Raw genomic sequence first — 25,907 nt, forward strand, 5'->3', positions numbered from 1 at the left:
TTGCCAGTCATTCCTTTTCCTTTAAACAAACTCACCCAAGCAACCTCTGCTAGATCCTGCCTCATGACCCCAAAATTGGCCCTACTTCAGTTTAGCACCTGAACCTGTGGACCTGTCCTATCTTTATTCATAACTCTGTTAAAACTAAGAGAGTTATGATCACTGGAAACAAAGTACTCTCTGACTGACACTTCAGTCACTTGCCCAACCTTGTTTCCTGAGAGGAGGATCAGTGTTGCACTCTCCCTTTACATATTGACTTAGGAAACTTTCTTGGACAGATTTGGCAAATTCCACCATGTTGTGGCCTTTACCTCTGGGTGGCCCAGAAAATTAAAATCTTCAACCAATTCTATGCTATTATTCCTCCAGATATCTGCAATCTCTCTAAACATCTGCTCCTCTAGCTCACGTTGGCTGTTTGGGGGTCTATAACACAGTCCCAATGACATGTAGCATAAAGGTCAAGGAACAACAGTAAACTGTCTTAAAAACTCATATGCATCCTATATTGCAGCAAAGTACCATGTGAACAATACAGTGAGAGCAGAACAGTATTTGTAATTAATACTGAAATAATAACAATGAGCTGTTACAGGATGTAAAGAATAAATAAAGCTTTTGTGTCTGTTTCTTACCTACAAAGCCTTTAACTGAGTACTGAGAATTTAAACAGTATTGATGTTGCATCAATGATAACAGGATGCCATTTTCCCCTCAGTATTGAATCAGTCTCAAGAACATTTTAGTGCAATGCTAATGAGGCTCTCATCTTCTGGAAGCGCTGAATCATGAAGTACAGTTCAATATCAATAATGTTAATGTTTATATATTGTACGTAATACGAATGAACCATGAAGGATCCAGAATTTGGCATGATCATTGTGTAAGTTGTTAATTGCGTACCGTGCTTTAAACAGATTTCACCTTCAAGGGCACATGTCTTATGTTTATAGATAGTTTCTAATTAACCTGTTATATTATTATACACCTCTAGAGCAAGTGAGACTTAAACCCAGATTCCTTTGTTATGTTTACACTATGTCGTCGGCAGTCAGAGTCCTGTGGGTATGCAAGGTGCAGACAAAGAAATCAGTAAATTGTGGTAATATCTAATTCTTAACTAATGATATCTCTACTGCTTTAAATAATATAGCTCATAGAGTTAACTATCTCTAGAGAATAATTATTATACCAGTATCGTTAACATGACATGGTGAACAGTGTTGGAAAATATCCTCCCAATGAGACCTATCATACTTGTACAAGTCAACAGATAGAACACATGGTCAAAAATCTTAGTGCTAAAGTACATGAGCCAGCCTTTTAAGTCTCATTCTCACTTAAGAAAGGCAAGTGATCAGGGAATAAGCTCAAGCAATAGAAAGAAAGGAAATCTTAAAAGCATATTGTCAAGATGTACACAAAATTGTGTAATTTAAGTTGGGACACAGCAGATCTCCTAACAAAATACAAAATGTTTAAACACTGCCTGGAGCTTTAGTTTCTAGATTAGCTATGTCTAATGCAAACAATCCCTTCAAACCCAGTATCAGCTTAGCAAATCTTCTCTGGACGCCCTCCAATGGCAGTATATTCTTCCTTAATAAGGGACCTAAAACTGTTCTAACAATGGTCTGACTAGTGTCTTAGTTTCAGCAAAATTTTCCTAGTTCTATACTGCATTTTCTTTGAAATAAAGGCCTAAATTATACTTGTCTTCTCTATTACCTACAGAATCTGACTCCCAAAACCCTCTGTTTCATAGATTTCTACAGTCTTTCTCCATTTAAATAATATTCAGCATCTTTGTTCTTCCAGACAAAGTGCATGACCTCACATTTCCATGTAATATATTCAACCTGTCTATATCTCTCTGCAAGAGCTGAAAGAGTAAGAATGGAAGGAGGATGTACTACAAGCTCTGTATCATTAATCTAAAGAAAAGGTTGCCTATTTATAGGAAGGCCCAGAGCAACTTACATATAATACAGATCAAACTCAGCAGCAATTATAGAATCTTTGCCTTGAAAAAATATTTCATAAGATGTGGACATCACTACTCGGGCCACCATTTATTGACCATCTCCAGTTCTTTCAAGATAGTGGTGGTACGCTGCCTTCTTGGATCTCTGCAGTCCATCTGGAGTAGGTAGACCCATAATGTTGTTCGAATCAGTTTCAATACTTGACCCAGTGATACTCACAGAATGCATCATATTTCCAAGTCAGTGTGAGTAGCCTGGAGAGGTACTGTCTTAAGGAGTCAATATGAATTTCTGAGACATATCTTGTAGATGGTACACATTGCTGCTGCTAAGCATCAATGATGGAAGCAGTGAATGTTTGTGGATATGGTGCCAATCAATCTGAGACTGGTACAATTGATGGAAGAAGCGAGTTAAATAGTCATGGCAGGCAGGGACAAAGCAGAGAACAAGGCAGGACTGATAAATTAAACTGCAATTAATTCAATGCAAGAGGCCTAACAGGGAAGGCAAATGAACTCAGGGCATGGATAGGAACATGGGACTGGGATATCATAGCAATTATAGAAACATGGTTCAGTGATGGATAGGACTGGCAGCTTAATGTTCCAGGATACAAATGCTACAGGAAGAATAGAAAGGGAGGCAAGATAGGAGGGAGAGTTGCATTTTTAATATGGGATAGCATTACAGCTGTACTGAGGGAGGATATTCCCGGAAATACATCCAGGGAAGTTATTTGGGTTGAACTGAGAAATAGGGAAAGGATGATCACCTTACTGGGATTGTATTATAGACCCCTAATAGTCACAGGGAAATTGTGAAACAAATTTGTAAGGAGACCTCAGTTATCTGTAAGAATAATAGGGTAGTTATGGTAGGGGATTTTACCTTTCCAAACATAGACTGGGACTGCCAGTTAAGGGTTTAGATGGAGAGGAATTTTGTTAAGTGTATACAGGAAAATGTTTTGATTCAATATATGGATGTACTGACTAGAGAAAGTGCAAAACTTGACCTACTCTTAGGAAATAAGCCAGGGCAGATGACTGAGATGTTAGAGGGGGAGTACTTTGGGGCCAGTGACCATAATTCTATAAGTTTAAAATAATGATGGAAAAAGATAGACTAGATCTAAAAGTTGAAGTTCTAAATTGGAAGACGGCTAATTTTGATGGTATTAGGCAAGAACTTTCAAAAGCTGATTGAGGGCAGAAGTCACATTATCCCTCCAAAGACTATCCCACCCAAACTCATCCCCTACCTTATCCATATAACCCTGCATTTCCCATGGCCAATCCACCTCGCCAAAACACTACCAGAATGCTATGGGCAATTTAGCATTTCCACTTAACCTGCACATCTTTGGACTGTGGAAGGAAACAGACACAGGGAGAATCTGCAAACTTCACACAGACATCTGCCCAAGGGTGGAGTTGAACCAGGTTTCTGGTGCTGTGAGGCAGCAGTGCTAATCACTGAGGCACAATTCCACCCAGTAGATTATGTAGTAAAGTTAGATCACATGGGATTCAGGGAGAGCTTGCCAACTGAATACTAAATGTATCTGAATCCATGATTTCCTCAGGAAGCTCATTCCATACACGAACCACTCTCTGTGTGTTAAAAAAATTGCCCCTCGTGTTTTTTTTAAATCTTTCTCTTCTCACATTAAAAATTTGTCCCCTAATTTTGAACTCCTCCATCTTAGGAAAAAGACTTTTGCTTTTGACCTTTTCTATGCCCCTTCTAAGGTCACCCCTCAACCTCCTACACTCCAGTGAAAAATGTCCCAGTCTATCCGTCTACTTTTATAAGTCAGTGGGCGGCATTGCTGCCTCACAGCGCCAGAGACCTGGGTTCAATTCCCACCTCAGGCGACTGACTGTGTGGAGTTTGCACGTTCTCCCCGTGTCTGCGTGGGTTTCCTCCGGGTGCTCCGGTTTCCTCCCACATTCCAAAGATGTGCGGGTCAGGTGAATTGGCCATGCTAAATTGCCCGTAGTGTTAGGTAAGGGGTATATGTAGGGGTATGGGTGGGTTGCACTTCGGCGGGTCGGTGTGGACTTGTTGGGCCGAAGGGCCTATTTCCGCACTGTAAGTAATGTAATCTATGTCAAACCCTCCATTCCTGGTAAATCGTTTGAATCCTCTCCAATGTAATAATATCCTTCCTTTAACAGGGCAACCAGAACTGCAAACAGTACTCCAGAAGAGGCCTCACTTACGTCCTGCACAAACTCAACATGATGTTCTAATACCTATATTCAGAGGTCTGAGCAATGAAGATAAGCAAACTAAACTCCTTCTTAACCACCTGTGATGCAAATTTCAAAGAATTATGTAACATAACATTGAAAAGACATTTGGATAACAGGACAGTTTTGGAGGAATATTGACCTAATGCAGGCAGGTAGGATTAGGGATGGCATGGACTAGTTGGACTGAAGGGACTGTTTCCATGCTGCATAATTCTGTGGCTTTTTGGTAAGAGACAGAGGGTGATTGTGAGGGTTGGCTTTGGTCTGTGACCAGCAATGTTCCACAGGGATCAGGACTAATTCCACTGTTATTTGCTATTTATATAAAATGATTTGGAATGAGAATTTAGGAGACATAATTAGTAATTTTGTGGATGACATCAAAATTGGCAGGATTGTGGCAGTGAAGAATATTATCTAAGATTACAAAAGGGATCTTGATCAATTGGAGGTATGGCAGCTCGAGTTAAATTTGGATAAATGCAAGGTAAAATAGACAAGGGCAGAACTTATATAGTTAATAGTAAGGCCATAGGAAGTATTGTTGAACAAAGAGACCTAGCAGTTCAGGTACATAGTTCTTTGAAAGTTGTGCCATAGGTAGAGAGGCTGGTTAAGAAGGCATTTAACATGCTTGTCTTCATTGCTCAGACCATTGAGTACAGGAATTGGAACATCATGTTGAGGTAATACAGGCTGTTGGTAAGGCCACTTTTGTAGTACTGTGTACTGTTCTGGTCATCCTGCTAGAGGAATGATATTATTTAATTGGAGAGAGTTCAGAAAAGATTTACCAGGATTTTGGAATGGAGTGTTTGAGTTATAGTAGAGGCTGGAAAGGCTGAGATCTTTTCCCTGGATTGTAGGAGGTTGACAGGTGACCTTACAGGTTTACAAAATCATGAGGAGTGTAGATAAAGTAATTAGCAAAGGTCTTTTCGCTGACCTGTAGGGCTGTTCAAAACTAGGACACTTATTTTTAAAGTGAAAGGAGAAAGATTTAAAATGGCCCTGAGGGGCAGCTTTTTCACACAGAGGGTGGTGAGTATATGGAATGAGCTGCCAGAGAAAGTGGTGCAAGTACAGTTACAATATTTAAAATATATTTGGATACATTCATGAATAGGAAAGGTTCAGAGGGATATGAGCCGAATGCAGGCAAATGGTACTAGTTTAATTTGAGAAACCTGGTCAGCATGGTCGGGTTGACTCTACTATTGCCAGAATGTTGTCAGGGTCTCAAAGAATTTCTGATAATCACAAGTATGTACTTAGAGTTAGAAAATGAGAACGTGTGGTTATTGGATAGTATAGCCATGTGTAAATACTTGGAACATAAACTATGTGAGTACTGTTGGATGGAGATACTGGTGAGTAAATGTATAATCTTTTGATTGGAAACTTACTATCCAGAAAAATAACATAAAATCATGGGTTTTGTGATAAAGTTCGAATTGTGAACTATGTTTGATGGGTACACCTCCCATGCACACATGAATAAAGCTTGGAACTAAGAAACAAGTCTCGTCTGGTCTGGAAGAGGGATTAAATTGTTAAAAATCACTCTTTCAAGGCCCAATTACTTTGCAGTATCCAGTACCTCTAACTGTCTCATGAGATCACGTGAAGTGAATGAAATTGGCTAAAGACTGGCAATAGTGATGCTGGGACCTCTGGAGGAAGCTGAGATGGATCATCCAGTCACCACTTCTGGCTAATGAATGTTGCTTTATTTTATGTACTGATGTGCTGCCCCCACAAAGTCACCGAGATGGAGATATTTTTGGAGCTTTCTTCTCCAGTGAGCTGTTTAATAGTCCATAGTCCACCATCAGTCATGATTAGATGTAGTAGGAGTGTAGAGCTTAGCTCTGATCCTCTGGTTGTGGGATCACTTAACTCCATCTATCATTTGCTATTTACATTGTATAGCATGCAAATAGTCCTGCTTTGTAGCTTTTAGGTATGCATGGTGCTGCTCTGGCGTGACCTCTTGTATTCTTCATTGAGCCTAGTTTGATCCCTTGGCTTGAAGTTAATAATCGAAGATAATGGTTGATGGTAATGGTTGAGTAGGGCCATTAAGTTGCTGATTGCGTTGGAGTATGCTTCAATTACTGCTGAAGGCCCACAGCACCTTGTATTGAATTTCTGGATCAGTTTGAAGTCTGCCCCATTTAACATGATGGAAGCCACACAACCCAAAGACTGTGTGGTGGTCACTCTTAGGGACATTGTCATGGACTGATGTATCTGCTGCAAAGTGGATTGGTGAGGATGATCTCTAGTATGTTTTCTCCTCACCACCTGCCAGCGACCCAGTCTAGCAGTTATGTCCTTTGGGGCTTGACCAGCACCATCAGTAGTGCTATTGCTGAGCCATTCCTGGTGGTGGACACTGAGATTTTCCCCACAGTACATTCTGCATACTTGTCACCTTCTGTGCTTCCTCCAAGTATTGTTCAACATGGAGGACTACTAATTCATCAGCTCAGGGAGGATTATATGTGATACATCGCAGGAGATTTCCTTGCCAATATTTGACCAGATACCATGACACTATTTAGAAACAATGCTGAAGATTCCCACGGCAATTCCCTCTCGATTGTATACCATATGCACCACCTCTGCTGGATCTGTTCAGCCGTAGGAAGGACATATTCAGGGATGGTGATGGTGGTGTCTGGGACATTGCCTGTAAGATATGACCATGTTAGGCTGTTGCTTGACTAGACTGTGTGACAGCTCTCCAAATTCTGGCACTAGCTCCTGATGTTAGTCAGGACGTCTTTGTAGGTTGACATGGCTGTTTTTGCCATTTGCATTTCCCAGTGCCTAGGTCAATGCCAAGTGCTCTGTGCAGTGGCATTTCTTTTTTCAGACTTCTTAGCAATTGTTACAACTGAATAGTTTGCTAGGCCATTTCAGAAGGAGGTTAAAAGACAAGGTAAGGACAGCAACTTTCCTTCCCGAAAGGGCATTAATAAACCAGATGCTTTTGTTGAAATGGCAATGGCTTCATGATTATCATCAGACTTTTAATCCCAGATACTTACTGGATTCAAATTTCACCATTTAATCATAATAAAATCATCATTATGGGATTCAAATACAGGTCCCCAGAACATATCCTGGGTCTCTGGATTGTTAGTTGAGCGACAATACAACTGCACCATCACTTTCCCTAATCTCAAAGTGCTACTGGAGAAAATGACAATCCTGCTAAATCAGGTACAGATGCACAGCATACACAAGGAATTGAAAATCACTCAGGAGACAGCCCTTTCAGAAAATAAACTCTAGTGAAAGAATTCAGACCGAGACATAGAAGAAACCAAACAACCACTGAAGCAGCAAATGAAAGAGGCCCGGGCTTCCAAGAAAACCAAAGTAAAAACAAGTTGAAGTGGTTGGAAAATTATTACATCATGTTAGGAAGAATAACATACATAACACCACCAGTAGGCTGAAACCTTCACAAAATCAGAAGCATCCAGGAAATAAAACCAGAGGCTTTCAAACAAACTAAAAGCTCTTAAGGAACAAAACTCAGCTGAACTTGCATCAGGTGAAGCAAATTCTCAAATAGCAACTGCAGTCCACAAAGAAAAGGCTTGACAACACAAGTGGAAACAACAGACAACATTCAAGACTTTTTTCAATTTGTAGTTTCAGTTACATCACACTGTAAACTTTTGTTATAAAGTCTGTGTCTACAATCATGTACTTCACATCACCTGATGAAGGAGCAGCGCTCTGAAAGCTAGTGCTTCCAATTAAGCCTGTTGGACTATAACCTGGTGTTCTATTGTTGTGTTTCTATAATGGGCAGTGATAAGTACTTCAAGAAGCAATCAGCTGCTTTGTAAACTTTGGGTAACAATTCTGCGTTTTTTCAACTCTTCTATCAAAATGTATCATGCACAAAATGAGTGCAAAACTTATGTGTCAACTCAAAGCCTATCTTGGCCACTTTAGAGGATCATCACTGCTTAAATATACAGCCACTATCAACATCCTGAGGTTACCATTGATTAGAAACTGAACTGGACCAGTCATACAAACACTGTAGCTACAAAAGCAGGTTAGAGGTTAGGAATTTCTGCAGCATCTGATTTCCTAAAGTTGTTTACAAGGTACAAGTCAGGAACAAAGTGGAATATTCTCTTGTCAAGGAGAGGAGAGGGGGCTTCAACACTCAAGAAGCTTGACACCATTGTGGATACCCACTTGATGGGCATCCCACATACTACCTTCACCGTTCACTCCCTCCACTACCAATGCACAGTGACAGCAATGTGTAACATTTAGAAGGTCCACTCCAGAAATTCATTCAGGTTCATTTGACAGCCCTTCCCAAACCTACAACGTCTAACAGCTAGAAGAACAATGGCAGCAGATACCTGGGAACACCAACCTCCTCATAGCCACATTTTATCCTGACTGGAAATATATAGCAGCCATTCCTTTGCTGTTTCTATCAAAGTGCTGGAATTCTCTTCCTAACAGCACTGTAGATGAACCTAGCACCACCCTATTTTGACAGCAGTGGTTCAAGAAGCTGCTCACCTTCCAGGAAGACCTGACTCAATCTAGTGGCAGTAGTCTTGCTGAGCAATTAATAAAGAGAAGCACAGGTTGACAGCCTTTACATCACCATCTCCCCCACCCCACCCCCAATTCTCATGGGATCCAGACACAGACTCAACTGCACCACTGCACTTAAATGGTACATTGAAATAACAGCCTGAAGAGGTCAGAAGCACTTTTTGGGACCGTGTTTCAATCCTAGTAATTGTTTTTTGAAAAGCTTGAATTCTAACTAGCATAGGGAAAGAGGAAATTTGTGGGCGTGGATGGAGCAGCTGACTTGTCAGGGGAGGCATGAAGTAAATAGTATAGGAAACCTAAATAATTTAGAAAATTATTTTGATTGGCTTAAAATTTTGTTTTATTAAGATAACTTAAGCTACGGAAAGGGGAGCTCAGTCCTGCAGTTTTTAATCTGTGAGTTCATACAAGACACAAAAAAAGTACTGGTATAATAAGTATTGAGGAGGGATGCTTTCAACTTTAGGACAATAAGTCAGATGGGTTGAATGGTGGCAAATAGCACTTAATCATATAAATGTGAAATGATACATTTTGGGAGGACTAACAAAGCAAAGTAGTATACATAGAATGGTAGAACCTTGAAAGTACAGACAGTCAGTTGAACCGAGCTGTGAATATCCATGAGTCTCGAAGGCAGCAGGACAGGTAGATAATGTGATTAAGAAGGCATATGGGATACTTATTTTTATTAGTTGAGGCACTGAATACAAGAACAGGGTGGTTTTGATAGAACTGTATGTGAGACATTGGCTAGGCTACAACTGGAGTAGTGTGTGCTGTTTTGATTACCACTGTATAGGAAGAATATGATTAGATAGGAGAAGATGCAGAGGAGATTCACCAGAATGTTGCCTGAGCTTGAGTGTTTTAGTTATGAAGAGAGACAACAGAGACCGAGGTTATTTTCCTCCAACCAGAGAAGACTGAGGAGGGACCTTACTGAGTCAAAAGTGTGGTGCTGAAAAGCAAAGCAGGTCAGCCAGCATCCGAGGAGCAGGAGAGTCCACGTTTCACGCATTAGCTCTTCATCAGGAATTCCTGATGACTCCTGCTCCTCGGATACTGCCTGACCTGCTTTGCTTTTCCAGTGCTATGTTTTATCTCTGATCTCCAGCATCTGCAGTCCTCACTTTCTCTTCATTGGAGGACATTACTGAGGTCTATATATTTTTAGGGGCATAGATTTAAGATAAGGGACTATTAGTTCAGAGGAGATTTAAGAAGAATTTTATTCATCACAATGAACTCAGCTTACAGTTAAGAAGTATTTAGGTGAATGTTTGAAATGCCATGGCATACAAGGCTGTGGGCCAAGTGGGAATTAGATAGGTGATCAGTGACAGGTGCAGACATGATGCAACAAAGGGTCTCTTTCTGTGCTGCCATATGCCATGACTCGATGGCATCACTTCTCAAGTGCAATTAGGACTGGACAAAAAATGTTGGTCTAGTTAGTAATGCACACAATTGATACAAGAGCAAGTACACTAAAAATGACATTTCCAAATTTTTGCATTGATCCAAAGTGCTTTTGTGATGCCCTGAACTTATGAAAGGAGATCAATGCAAATTACGACTGTCTTCACTGTAGTACTTGAGCTGACATGTCTCCTTCAGCAACACAAAATCACACCCCAAAAAACTCAAAACTCTTCTACCTCAAATGTAATTTAACAGATTAAAACTGTATAAAATACTGAAAAATAAAAAAGCCTGTCAGTATATAAATGTTAATCCACAACTTGTACATTACAGTCTTTCTTCACTGTTGGGCTTCACTTTTTGCACAACATCCCATTATTGCAGGATTAATCTGAAACCAATATCCAACTTATTTGTGAACTACCCTTTTCTTTCCAAAGTCTCTGAAATGCTATCAATTTCTATGTCTATGCTCATCTTTACATCAGGTCACTGCACCTGTAACTGCATTGAAATAGAGTCATAGAATCATAGAGATGTACAGCATGGAAACAGACCCTTCAGTTTAACCTGACCATGCTGACCAGATATCCCAACCCAATCTAGTCCCACCTGCCAGCACCCGGCCCATATCCCTCCAAACCCTTCCTATTCATATACCCATCTAAATGCCTCTTAAATGTTGCAATTGTACCAGCCTCCACCAAGTTCATTCCATACACGTACCACCCTCTGTGTGAAAAAAGTTGCCCTGTAGGTCTCTTTTATATCTTTCTCCTCTGACCCTAAACCTATGCCCTCTAGTTCTGGACTCCCTGACCCCAGGGAAAAGACTTGGCTTATTTACTCTATCCATGCCCCTCATAATTTTGTAAACCTCTATAAGGTCACCCCTCAGCCTCCAACGGTCCAGGGAAAACAGCCTCAGCCTGTTCAGCCTCTCCCTATAGCTCAAATCCTCCAACCCTGGCAACATCCTTGTAAATCAAATAGACCTCATACAAGTCACAAATGAGATACTCTAACTGGAATCGTGGTGTGTTATCTTTTCCCGACCCCTCTGCCACCTTAGCTATGACTGACCAAATCATCCTGCTCAATATCTAGCTTCCATACTCCAGCTGTGTTGCAATTTTATTGCTTGGTTTCTCTGAAAATTGTTTCAATCGCCATCAGAATAAGTGTAAAAATGGCTTTTCCTGCTGCTCCTATTCCAGTGTCACCCAACTTAGGTTCATTATATGCTTTCTGATTGATTTTGGTCCCAGAATTTAAATACATAAGCTACCAAATATGTTGACCACATCTCTATCACTGCCTCCATTAACTCTGTGTTGCCTGACTGCTTGTTTGACATTCATACTTGGATCAGCTGTAATTTCCTCCAACTAAAGATTGTAAAGAATGCTCTGAATTGAGTTCCAAACAAGAGTCAGATTGAAACAAAATATTAACTTAGTTTCTCTCCACACAGATGCTATCAGATCTGTTGAGATTTTCCAGCAACTTTTATTTTTATTTCAAAATTCCAAAGACTTGCCACCAAATTCTGGAAGAAAACTGGTGATGGATAATAAATACTGTCTCAACCAGTGATTCCCATGACTTAAAAACAAAGTCTAAATTTACTTCTGTTCCCTCTGTCCTGTCCATATGGTGTTCCATAGGATAATGCACAGATGTTTCTAAAGCCAGTAACTTTGATTCTCCATTCATAATAACTATTCTGCATTTAATATATTTGCTCATTCCATCACTCCCATCTTGCCCACAGAACAATCATTTAAAACTTTCCCCTCAGTTACAAGCAGTCATTTATTTTAATGTCATTAAATTACTTGAGCAATTTAAATGAGTGTGGGAGGCATTCTGTATTGTTAATAGGGAATTGATAATAAACTCAATGATTTGAAACTGACTCCTTTTCTGACTTTATCTTAGGCTTCCTTTATTCATGTATCTCTCAAATTAATTTGTAGTAAGAAGTACTTCACATTTGTAAAACATTATTCACTGTATTTGACAACTTATCTGTGATAGATCTTTACTGGATTTATCCTTTTAAATGTTACTGGAATCTAATTGCAGAGTCCACAATTCTCCTATATTCTTACTTCCTTTTTTGGTTTGGACTGGCTTGTGAAGGATACAGGACAAAGATGAGCTATCCTCTTAAGTTAAGATCTTAAATGTACTTTTCACAGAAAGTTCTCTACGAGTTGCACTGTCACTTAGCCATCCTTCACAGGATTAATTGTAATCTAATTTTATATCTTCCCTTAGCGATCACTTCATTTTGGGTGAGAAATTGTTGCATACAGTATCATTGTGTGCAGAACTTTCCCTGTCTTTCATTTTTCATTAACAACCATCAAATGTTTTGTTTTTCCTTATTGTGATATATCATCCTGTTCAGCTGTAGCTCACTTGGTATCGTTCTAATCTCTAGCCTGTAGATTTGAGTTCAAGTTCCACTCCAGAACTAGAGGACAAAGATCAGTGTTGACACCCAAATGTAGTATAAAGTACTAAGGGAATGCTGCACTGTTAGGTGTGTGCTCTATCAGATGTGATAATGAACTGAGGCTATATCTGCTCGCTCAAATGGAAATGAAAAATCCCACAGCACTTTTGAAGAACAGCAGGTGAGTTATCACTTATGTTCTGACTAATTGTTATTCCTCAATTAACATCACAAAACAAATCTTATCATTGGGTTGCACTGTGGCTCAGTGGTTAGCACTGCTGCCTCACAGCACCAAGGACCTGGGTTTGATTCCAGCCTAAGGCAGCTCTCTGGAATTGCATGTTCACCCTGTGTCGGCATGGGTTTCCTCCCACAGTCAAAATTTAAGCAGATTAGGTAGATTGTCTTTAGTGTTCAGGGATGTGTTAAACTAGGTGGATTAGTCATAATAAATGTGGGGTTGTGGGGGATTGGGTCGGTGGAATGCTCTTTACAGTGTCAATATGGACTGAATGGCCTTTTTCTGCACTGTAGGGATTTTGTGATCCTATGATTATCAAATTGTTGCTTCTGTGAACATCATATAAACAGGCTGTCATGGGCCTTACAGCAGTGGCTGCATTTTAAAAAGTTGGCAGCAACATATTTGGCAATGTTAGTGGCTGTGTAAAGTGCTATGTGGTGCAAGTCTACTTTTGCTCAATACTATAGCATGCATCAAACAAGCTGTATGTTAAGAGTACCGACAGCCTATTACTGACACATAGAGTGTGAATATTTGCCAATAACTGCTTTGCAACATCACTTTTTCAGGTTGATAATTATTGCCCAGACCAAAAAGTACTGGGTCAAACTCCAGTGGAAATTAATCTTTGCATCTTGTTTATTAGTGATTATAGTTGTGACTTAGAAAAGTGAATGCAACAAACCAATCAATCGTTTATATTTATCACAACACAAGAGAGAGGAATTCCATATGACCCAATATTAAGGGTTCAACTCACTTAATCTTGAACTTTATTAACATTGCAGGGAAGTAAGTATGGTTAAAATTCTGCTACACACTATTTTGAGTGCACTGATAACTGTATTCATGCCATATTCTTATTTTCTAAATGGTTTGGCAATTTAGTTAAGTAGATCACATGTTGAAATTAATAATAATGTGATCATTACTGGATGCTGTGAACAACAAAAGAAAGATTTGCAAATTTGTTGGTCATTGCTTCCAGAGTCAATGTTGGCTTTTTCTTAATTTTAAAATTTGATTTAGCAAATTAGCTTATAAATTCAGGCCCGTGAGGTCAGTGATGAAAAGAAACTTGAGGAAGTTGGATAAAATAGTGGGTGAGGGATAAGGAACCAAGAGTAATAGTTAAAGGATATCTTTCGGGCTAAAATGTTTGACGTGGAATGGCCCAGGGGTTAGTATTGAGATCCTTGCACTTCTACATATACCAATAAATGGTCTAGATCTTGGTGCACAGGAGACAATTTCAAGGTTTGTAGACATCACAAAATTTGCCTGAATTGTAAATTGTGAGGAGGATAGTGAGACTTCAAAGCGATGTTAACAAGTTTGTGGAGTGCAAGGTTGGGTAACAAGTGAAGTTCAATGTGGAGAAGTGTGAGTGATACATTTTGATACAAAAATCAGGGACAGACAGTATTAAACAAAGGGTATTATTCTAAAGGGTGCATAAGAGCAGAGGGGTATTGATGAACTGGATATGATGCTCTAGTTAGACCTTAGTTGAAATATTGTGTACAGTTCTGGATGCTGCACAATAGGAAGGATGTGCTGCAATGGTTTATATGAATGGTTCCAGGGATGGAGCTAGAGTCATGAAGGAAAACTAGAGAAGTTGAGACTGTTTTCTTTGGTGAGGAGGAGGTGAAGAGAAGATGAGATCAATGATTTCAATATCATGAGGGATCTGGATAGAATAGATAGGAAGGAGCTATTCCCATTTGTAAAAAGATTGAGAACCAGAAAGCTCCGACATAAAATTTTTCAAAAGAAGCAAATGCAAGATGAGAAAAACAATCACAATTCTGTAGTTAGGATCTGGAATGCTCTGTTTGGACACGTGATGGTTCACTTGAGGAATTCACAAGGATATTGGATAAATATTTAGCCAACGTGGAAACAATGTGCAGCGTTATGGGGAAAAGGCAGAATTAAAAAGCTCAGAGTGCCGACGCATTCACATGAACCCACTTTCTAAAACATTCAGTTACAGCATGTGGGTGTTACTGGCCAGGCCAATATTTATTGCCCATTTCTAATTGTCTACATGGCAGTTAAAAGTCATATAATCCCTAAATTGTGGAATGAGGCCATTCAGCCCATTGTGTTCACACCAATCCTCTAAAGTGCTTCCCATCCCCAACCCCTGTAATCATGCATTTCCCATGGCTAATCCACCTAGCCTGTACATGCCTGGGGACTATGGGCAATAGCCAATTCACCTAACTTGCACATCTCTAGACTTTGGGAAGAAAGTGGAGCACCTGGAAGAAACCCACACTGACACAGGGAAAACGTGCAAACTCCACACAATCACCTGAGTGTGGAAACAAACCTGCGTCCCTTGCTCTGTGAGACAGCAGTGCTGACCACTGAGTCACCATTTTGACACATTCCCATTGCTATGGTTCTGGAGTCATATGAAGGCCAGACCAGGTAAGGGCGGCAATTTCCTTCCCTAAAGAACATTAGTGATTCAGATATTTGGGTTTTATCAATAATTGATAATGGTTTCATGACCATCATAAAACATAGAATAGTACAGCACAGTAGAGGCCCTTTGGCCCTCAATGTTGTACCGACCTTTTATCCTACTCTAAGATCAAACTAAACTGCATACCCGTCATTTTACTACCATCCATGTGCCTATCCAAGTGTGGCTTAAATGTCCCTAATGTATCTGACTCTACCACTGGCAGTGCATTCCACGCACTCTGTGTAAAAAAACCGATCTCTGACATCTCCCCTAAATCTTCCTTCAACCACCTTAAAATTATGCTCCCTTGTGTTAGCCATTTCTGCCCCGGTAGTTCTGCTACGTTATCTATGCCTCATCATCTTGTGCACCTCTATCAAGTCACCTCTCATCCTTCTTCTTTCCAATGAGAAAAGCCCTACCTCCCTCAACCTTTCTTCATAAGACATGTCCTCCAGTCCAGGCAGCATCTTGGTAAAGCTCCTCTGCATCATCCATATAATGAGCCAAACAGAACTGACCACAATATTCCAAGTGTGGTCGAACCAGTGTTTTATACAGCTGCAGCATAATCTTGTGGCTCTTAAATTCAATGCCCTGCTAATAAAAACTAACACACCATGTGCCTTCTTAACAACTCTATTAACTTGGGTGGTAACTTTGAGGGATCTATGGAACTGGACCCCAAGATCCCTTTGTTGCTCCATACTGCCAAGAATCCTGCCTTTAACCCTGTATTCTGTTTTCAAATTCGACCTTCCAAAATGAATCACTTCCCACTTATCTAGGTTGAACATTCCAGAAAGTTTATTAAATTCAAATTCCACCATCTGAGATAGCAACATTCAAACCCAGGTCTCCAGGACATCATCTGGGTCTTTTGATTAATAATCCAATGAACCACAGGCCATCACTTCCCCTCTCCCCAAATCATTCTCCCTTGTTCTGTAATTCTATGACCTATGATACTTAATGTACTCTTACAAAATCTTTCTGAGAACTTAATTCAGCAACAATCTCATCAAAGGGACTCGTGAATTCAGACAATTGAATTGTGATTCATTCGCATTTTGTCGATGTCAGTCTGTCATGAGTGTGATATTTTGAGATGTGATAGGTACTCAAACGTATGGCATGCACTAAAATCAAAAATGTTACGTACAAATAGTATAATACAATGTATCATCTGCATGTGTTATAAAACACATATGGAAGATGATGGGACATTTGTACAAATATTATGTCAGGTTTTTACTAACAGGGGAAGGAAGGGATGGTTCTGGCACAACTGCCCAAAAAGATAATGAAGAAACCAACAGGGAGAGTTTCTGAGGGGTTCTACTCAACCTCTTTCATTACTTTAGCTGATACGTGTAAACCATGGCTTCTTGTGGGATGTTTTACTCATCTTCTGCTGGGATTATGCTCAAAGATTGGGAGAACACCTCTATCCAACTGCAGCCCCCCATAAATTTTAGGTGACCACCCCTTTTAAAATGTTGTGCTTCCATTTATGTTGCTACATTGCCACCGATCTTCATGTCATTGACAAATATGAACATATGATTTTCTATCCCACCAGCAAAGCCTTTAATAAATATGACAAATATTTGAAGCCCCTACATTGATCCTTGCAGCACACCATTGGACACATCCTTCTAACTTAGGTACCTGTACATTATCTTTGTTGTCTTCTGACATAGCCAATGTCCTAACCCCATCAGCAATTTTATGAGCTTCATTAAGCTAATAGTCTTTAATGAGGAACTTTATCAGATGCCTTTTGGACATCCATATATAAGTCAGTTAACAGCCACATATCACTCCTTAAAAATTAGTATACTCCTTTCCTTCTTACAGATGCATGATATTGTATGTAAAGTTTTCCACTCCTATCTACACTTCAATACATTTCTCACAGTTTCTGACAGTTTAATGGGTCTGTAATGGGCATTGGAGATTTTGTAACAGTTGGTTGAAAGGGCTTCTCCCACTAAGCATTTACCACAAGCTCTGTATTTGTTGGGGCTTATGGATTTGCACTAATATCAGGAGAAGACTGCAGGCATGCAGACTGAACTCTGATGGTTGTCAATGCGCTGCACTGTTTAGCCCATTAAATGTTAACCATGGTTCCAGAAGAGTGCAGGTTCATAGCTCCTTGAAAATGGAATCACAGGTAGATAGGATAGTGAAGAAGGCATTTGGCATGCCTTCCTTTACTGGACAGAGCTCTGGGTAAAGGAGTTAGGAGGTCATGTTGCAGCTGTACAGGACATTGGTTAGGCCCCTTTTGGAATGTTGTGTGCAATTCTGGTCTCCTTCCCATCGGAAAGATGTTGTGAAACTTGAAAGGGTTCAGAAAAGATTTACAAGGATGTTGTCAGGGTTGGAGATTAGATTACCTACAGTGTGCCAACAGGCCCTTCGGCCCAACAAGTCCACACCGACCTGCCGAAATGGAACCCGGGTCTCTGGTGCTGTGAGGCATCAGTGCTAACCACTGTGCCACTATGCCGCCCAGGGAGAGGCTGAATAGGCTGGGATGATTTTCCCTAGAGTGCCAAAGGCTGAGGGGTGACCTTATAGAGGTTTATAAAATCATGGGAGACATGGATAGGGTAAATAGACAAAATCTTTTCTTTGGGATGAGAGAGTCCAGAACTAGAGGGCATAGATTTAAGGTGAGAGGGGAAACATTTAAAAGGGACTTAAGGGGCAGTTTTTTTTCACTCAGAGGGTGATGTGTGTATGATGAGCTGCCAGAGGAAGTGGTGGAGGCTGGTAAAATTACAACATTTAAAATGCACCTGGATGGATAAATGAATAGGAAGGGTTTAGGGGGATATGGGCCAAGTGCTGGCAAATGGGACGAGATTAGGTTATCTGGTCAGCATGGCCGAATTGGACAGAAAGGTCTGTTTTTGTGCTGTACATCTATACACTGTAACAGCATACAATTTATCCCTGACACCCCAGTGGGGTTGTTACACTGCTGGAATTTCTATCTTTTGGACAGGACATTAAACCAAGGCCCCATCCCTACTTTGCAAGCGGGTAGAAAATATTATATGTCAGTCTTTAAAGAAGAACAGGAAAGGTCTCCGTGGTCTTCTAGTCAACATTCATGACTCAACCAACGTTCAGAACCGTATTACCAGTTGCTATTTGTGGGAGTTTGCTGCGTGCACCCTGACTGCTTTATATCCTGCTTAAGTACAATTTAAAAGTACATCGTCGACTGTAAAGTCCTTTGGGATGCTTTGAGGTTGTTAAATAGAATATAAATGCAATTTTTTTGTATCTCTGGAAAATAAATGGAAAACAAAAGTTTGCTTAATATTTGATTGCAAAACTACTCTGTACATGGAGAAGGTACACTTTTACAATGGTTTTAGCCGGCTAGCCAGCACGGAAGTACGTTCTTACCATTGCATTGTATTCCAGCTTGGTCATGAAGTGGGCTGCCTCGGCACCCTTGTAGTAATTGAACCACATGGTTCCTTGATACTGATCCCCTGCATCCAGTAGCAGAACATTCTTCTCCTTTTCCTTGATTTGGCGGATTGCTGTCAATCTCCTGGCCACGCCTGCGTAACAGTTGGAAGCACACATGCCCGAATCCAAACTGGTCTCCTCCACCCTGCCATGTACATCATTAGTGTGAAGAATCGTGAGATCGAAGGAAGAAGTGCGTGTGATGCAGAAGACGCTCAGCAGCCAGAGACACAGTAGCAGAGCACAGGGACAGCCCATAGTAAGCGAGCGTTGGTCTAGCGTGCTGCTGCTCCACCGAGATTAAATGAACTTGAACCCTGAAGTCTCCGCTGCATATAAGCGGTAGGCGGAGCATTTTTTCACTTTAGGTCATACTTACTAACAAACGTAAAACGGACGGGAGTTCATTATTGGCTCCAAAGCTTCACGTTTTCTGCAGAAATTTGAGAACATTTGTTGGCAAAATTTCGTTTTTAGTGTGCACATGTTAAAATTTTTACTTTCTCCCACCACTCAAGCGTGCCTGGAAGTTTTCCTAAGTCACTAATTTAATATTGAGCTCCGACTGTGGTGTTGGCACTGACTTGAAGGTTCTGATGCTGTTCTGAATACTTGAACACAGACCAGGCTCACTTTCTACTCCAGACCCTTCGATTCGAAGATCATCATTGCTGAAGTGTTGTCGGAAGATGCACATGGAAATTCCTTTCTGCTGACTCACAGGAATTGCTTGCGTAGGAAAGTTTTCAAACGTTCCCACCTCTCAGTTTGAGTTGGTACAGCTGGAGTATTCCGAACTGTATTTGTGTGCTGATGAAAGTTGGATATCATTCACGTAGCCACTGCATTCCTTAAGGTGTAAGGACACCCACAGTGCTTTAGCAAGGAAGGTCTAGGAGCTTTGACAGGGCGACAGTGAAGGAATGGCGATACATTTCCGAGTTAAAATGTTGCGTGATCACTTCCTTATCATTCTGACCTTCTCCTCACCCATAACCCTCCCCACCCAACTTTTATCTGCACCCCCACCTCCAGTCCTGAAGAAGGGCTACGCCCAAATCGTCCACTTCTGCATCTCCTGATGCTGCCTGGTTTGCTGAGTTCCTCCAGTCTCCTGCCTGTGACTTGGAGAGCAATCTGGAGATCACTCAACACAACAGTGAGAGAGAAGGCAGCAAGAGGATATACTGTACTATAGCCCAGGATCAGGGGTCTAGCACTCCACCTTCAGTACAGCAGGGAGAGAAGAAGCAGCAAGAGCTTATATTGAGTTAAAAAAAAACCCAAAAGGACTGCAGATGCTGGAAATCAGAAACAAAAACAGGAATTGCTAAAAAAAACCTCAGCAGGTCTGGCAGTTTCTGTGGAGAGAAAGCAGAAATAATATTTTGAGTCCAGTGACCTTCCTTAGTTCTGAAGAAGGGTCACTAGACCTGATCCTGTGCTTCAATACATCCTCTTGCTGCCTCCTCTCTCGCTCTGCTGTGTTCAACCACCGGCAAGTTACACCTCAACGATTGCAGTGGCCTCATGAGTGATGCCCACATTCCATCAACACATAAATAGAGTTTGGAATCCATCAACTACACCACCTCTAACTGAGAGATGGCAATGTTTTCAAACTTCCCCAATGTAAACCATACCATATTGTCAGAGTCATAGTGACGTACAGATCTTTCAGTCCAACTCGTCCATGCCGACTAGATATCCTAGCTAAATCTAGTTCCATTTACCAGCATTTGGCCCATATCCCTCGAAACCCTTTCTACTATATACCCATCCAGATGCCTTTTAAATGTTGCAATTGTGCCAGTTCCACCACTTCCTCTGGCAGCTCATTCCGTATACATACCACCCATTGCCCCTCACATCTCTTTTCAATCTTTCCCCTCTCACCTTAAACCTATGCCCTCTAGTTCTGGAATCTCCCCACCCCAGGCAAATGACCTTGTCTGTTTATCCTATTCATGCTCGTTCATTTTACAAGCCTCTATAACATCACCACTCAGCCTCCAACCCTCCAGCGAACATAGCCTCAGCCTATTCAGCCTCTCCTTATAGTTCAAACCTTCCAGCTTGGCAACATCTTTGTAAATCTTTTCTGAATCCTTTCAAGTTTTAGAATATCTTTCCTACACCAGGGAGACCAGAATTGCACGCAATATTCCAAAGGTGTCCTAACCAATGTCCTGTACAGCTGCAAAATGAGCTCCCAACTCCTATACTCAATGCACTGTCTAATAAAGGAAAGCATACCAAATGCCTTTGTCATTATCCTCTCTATGTGCGACTCCACTTTCAAGAAACTATGAACCTGCACTCCAAGGTGTCTTTGTTCAGCAACACTCTCCAGGATCTTACCATTAAGTGTATAAGTCCTGCCCTGAATAGCCTTTTCAAAATGCAGTACCTCACATTTATCTAAATTAAACTCCATCCAGTTATATGGGCCTTCCATCTGAGTCTTCCAACAACAATTCAGCGATGATGATGTTCTAATCGACGGGTCTGGAGTATTAATTTTGCTTTCTCTCTACAGGTGCTGACATACCTGCTTGGTTTTTCCAGCAATTTCTGTTTTCTAGGGCTATATTGAGGCTCATGATTGGGGAAAGTGAGGACTGCAGATGCTGGAGATTAGAGCTGAAAATGTGTTGCTGGAAAAGCGCAGCAGGTCAGGCAGCATCCAAGAAGCAGGAGAATCGACATTTCGGGCATGAGCCCTTCTTCAGGAATGAGGAGAGTGTGCCAAGCAGGCTAAGATAAAAGGTAGCGAGGAGGGACTTGGGGGAGGGGCATTGGAAATGCGATAGGTGGTAGGAGGTTAAGGTGAGGGTGATAGGCCGGAGTGGGGTGGGGCTGGAGAGGTCAGGAAGAAGATTGCAGGTTAGGAAGGTGGTGCTGAGTTCCTACTTGTGGAACGTTTCAGAGAACACCGCTGGGACACCCGGACCAACCAACCCAACCACCCCGTGGCTCAACACTTCAACTCCCCCTCCCATTCCACCAAGGACATGCAGGTCCTTGGACTCCTCCATCGCCAGACCATAGCAACACGACAGCTGGAGGAAGAGCGCCTCATCTTCCGCCTAGGAACCCTCCAACCACAAGGGATGAACTCAGATTTCTCCAGTTTCCTCATTCCCCTCCCCCCCCACACCTTGTCTCAGTCCCAACCTTCGAACTCAGCACCATCTTCCTAACCTGCAATCTTCTTCCTGACCTCTCCGGCCCCACCCCCAATCCGGCCTATCACCCTCACCTACACCTTCTTCCACCTATCGCATTTCCAAAGCCCCTCCCCAAGTCCCTCCTCCCACCTTTTATCTTAGCCTGCTTGGCACCCTCTCCTCATTCCTGAAGAAGGGCTCATGCCTGAAACGTCGATTTTCCTGCTCCTTGGATGCTGTCTGACCTGCTGCGCTTTTCCAGCAACACATTTTTAGTTCATGATTAGGGGCCCAGCACTTAACTTTTTCAGAGCAGAGAGGAAGAAGACAGCAAGAGGCCTTTACTAAGGGCAATTAAGAGTTAACCACCTAGCTGTGAATCTGGAGTCATTATCAGGCAAGACCAGGCAAGGATGGCAGATTTCCTTCCCTAAAGGACATTAGTGAATTAAAAAGGTTTTTTGAGTCATAGAGTCATTGTGTTCTGCGGCACAGGAAAAGATCTTACCAAAATGAACACTTAACTTTCTAATCCCCTTGGCCCTTAGCTTTGTATGCCTTGGCATTGCAAGTGTACATCTAAAAAGTTTTTAGATGTTATGAGGGCTTCGACCTCAACCACTTTTACAGGCAGTAAGTTCCAGATTCTCACTACTACCTGGATGAAAAGTTCTTTCTCTAAACCTCCTGTCCTTTACCTCAAACCTTTGCTCTCTGGTCATTAATCCCTTCACCAAGGGGAAATGTTCTTTCCTGTCTTCCTTATCTATGCTCCTAATAATTTTAGACATCTCGATCAGTCCATCCTGAGTTTTCTGTCTCATTCTAGTCATAGAGTCATACAGCATGGAAACAGAATCTTCTGCCCAGCCTCTCTGTGCCGACCAGTTATCCATTTATCTGTGTTTGGCCTTTGCTATCAAAGTACCTGTCCAAGTGTCTTTTAAGTGTTGTAATTGCTTCTACCATTTCCTCTGGCAGCTCATTCCATATGCACACCAACCTCTATGTGGAAAAGTTGTTCTTCAGGACCCTCTTAAATCTTTCCCCTCTCACTTTAAACCCATGACCTCTAGTTTTGGATTCCCAAACCCTGGGGAAAAGACCTTGGCTATTCACTTTATCTGTGCCTCTTTATGCTTTTATAAATCTCTCTAATGTCAGTCCTCAGCCTCCTATACTCCAGGAAAAAAACATCCCAACTTATCCTTATAATTCAAACCTTCCAATCTCAGTAAGATCCTTGTAAGCCTTCTTTGAACCCTTTCCAGTTTAATAACAACCTTCCAATAGCAGGGCGATCAGAATTGTACACAGTATTCCAAATGTGGTGTGACCAATGTTCACAGGCAGAACATGATGTCCTGACTTGTGTACTCAATGCTCTGACTAATGAAAACAAGCGTTCCAAATACCTTCTTCATCAGTCTGTCTACTTGTGATATCACTCACAAGGAATATGTTCCTACATATCTAGGTCGCTCTGTTCGACAACTCTCCCCTGGGTCTAACCATTAACTGCGTAAATCCTGTCATAGGTTGTCTTACCAAAATGTAACACCTCACATTTATTTAAATAAAACTCCATCTGCCATTCCTCAGCCCACTTTCAGTTGCTCATTGTACTCTGAGATAACCTTCTTCACCATTCACTATACTACCAATTTGATGCCATTAGCAAACTTAGTAACCAAGCCTCCTATATTATCATTCAGATTGTTTATATAATGACAAACAATAGTGGAACCAGCATCAAACCTTGTGGCATACTACTCTTGGGCATGACAGATCAGCTCCAGATATTTTCAATGCTCCTGGAGATTATGTCTGCAGGAAGTGTGTTTGGATGTGAATCTATTGGATCGCATGGATCAGTTAAAGTAGTAGTTAGAGGCAGTGAGGAATTTACAGGAGCCAGGGTGTGATGGTTGGCAGTTTCAGGAAGGGAAAAATTGCAGATACAATCAAACAGCTGGGTTACCACTAGGAAAGGTAGGGTTATAGGAGAGGTAGGCAGGTAGTACAGGAGTCTCCTGTGACTATCACCATCTCAAACAAGTATGCTGTTTTTGATAATGTTGATGGTGATTGCCTTTGAGGGGAATATAACACTGACAGCCAGGTTTCTAATACTGAGACTGGCTTTATTGTAATGAGGGGTATTTCAGGTTCCAAGTGATCCATCGTGATGGAAGACTCTTCAGTCAGGGACATAGACAGACATTTCTGCAGCTGACAGCAAGACATCAGAATGGTGTGTTGCCTTCCTTACACCTGAGTCAAGGATGCCTTGGAGAAAGTGCAGAATATTTTGAAAGAGGAGCGCGATCAGCATATGTTGTTGAGCATGAGATGCCAAAATCAAAGGAAGAGAAAGAAATGAGCATCTGCAGAGACAATATGCGAATTAGGCAGGAAGTTAAAAAGTATGTCCTTGAGGGTGGTAATATCCGGATTATTCGCAGAGCCCTGTGTTATTGAGAGTAGAAGTAGGATAGGACAGATGAATGCATGGCTGAGAAGCCATGGACAGGAATTCATGTATTGGATCATTGGGATCTCTCCTGGTGCAGAAATGACCTGTCTAAGAAGGTCATTTGCACTTAAGTTGAAAGGGTACAATATCCTTGTGGGGAGATTTGCTTGTGGAACTTTTAATCTATTAAGCAGGGAGGTAAATGAGTGAGAAACTTTTTTTATTTCAAAATTATTTTGATATCTATACAATTGGTCATGCCATTCTTATGCACACATTGCATTTCTTTACATACAGAGATCGGAATTAATCATTTGTATATACAAGTCTATACATTGACCATCCAGATATTTTGCTGAGGTGCCAGCGGGGCCCAATTTCTTAGGCAGGCAGATGTTACATGGTGGTCTTTCCCCACCGCGCCTTGATGGCAGCTGCCCCAAGTTTCAGCGCGTCCCTCAGCACATAATCCTTGACCTTGGAATATGCCAGTCTGCAACACTCAGTCGGGGTCAGCCCCTTCAGCTGGAAGATCAACAGGTTTCAGACAGACCAAAGAGCGTCTTTCACAAAGTTGATGATCCTCCAGGCACAGTTGATGTTCGTCTCGGTGTGCGTCCCGGGGAACAGACCGTAGAGCACAGAGTCCCGCGTCACGGAGCTGCTCAGGACGAACCTTGACAAACACCACTGCATTCCTCTCCAGACTTCCTTTGCATAGGCACATTGCAGAAGGAGGTGTGTGACAGTCTCATTCCCTCCACAGCTGCTTCAAGGGCAGTATGCGGTGCGGCAGAGAGTCCAGGCCTGCATAAAGGATCTCACAGGCAGAGCCCTTCTCACCACCAGCCAAGCCACGTCTTGGTGCTTGTTGGAAAGTTCTGGCGATGAGGCATTGTGCCAAATGACTTTGACAGTCTGCCCAGAAAACAGCTCAAGAGATCTGCCCTCTCCTTTTCCCGAAGGGTCTCAAGGACACTACGTTCTGACCACTTCCTGATGGACTTGTGGTCAAAGGTGTTTTCATAAATTTCTCCACAAAGGACAGGTGCTATGGAACTGTCCAACTACTTGGAGCGTTCCACAGCAGCGAGGCCAGGCGCATCCTTTGCAACACCGGGGACAGGTAGAACCTCAGTACGTAGTGACACTTGGTGTTTGGGTACCCGGGGTCCACGCACAGCTTGATGCAGCCACACACAAAGATGGACATTAGAGTGATGGTGGCGTTGGGTGTGTTTTTTCCCCCCTGATCCTAGTGTAATTATGAATGTTATATCATTTT

General features: G+C 41.6%; 1 protein-coding gene across 2 annotated transcripts in view; it reads right to left on the reverse strand.

Moving 5' to 3' along the window:
* nt5e (5'-nucleotidase, ecto (CD73)) overlaps positions 1 to 19,849 on the reverse strand; it is an 84,288-nt gene extending 64,439 nt beyond the window's left edge. Inside the window, exon 1 of one of the 2 annotated variants that reach the window (XM_060830995.1) lies at positions 18,908 to 19,849. In XM_060830995.1, the coding sequence (XP_060686978.1) occupies positions 18,908 to 19,234 (327 nt within the window). In that variant the 5' untranslated portion in view covers positions 19,235 to 19,849. The remainder of the gene's footprint in view (positions 1 to 18,907) is intronic. The other variant, XM_060830994.1, reaches the window with a different exon arrangement.
* Between the last annotated feature and the right edge of the window lie 6,058 nt (positions 19,850 to 25,907).

This window comes from Hemiscyllium ocellatum, chromosome 10, assembly GCF_020745735.1.
Source record: "Hemiscyllium ocellatum isolate sHemOce1 chromosome 10, sHemOce1.pat.X.cur, whole genome shotgun sequence".
Taxonomy (NCBI): Eukaryota; Metazoa; Chordata; class Chondrichthyes; order Orectolobiformes; family Hemiscylliidae; genus Hemiscyllium; species Hemiscyllium ocellatum.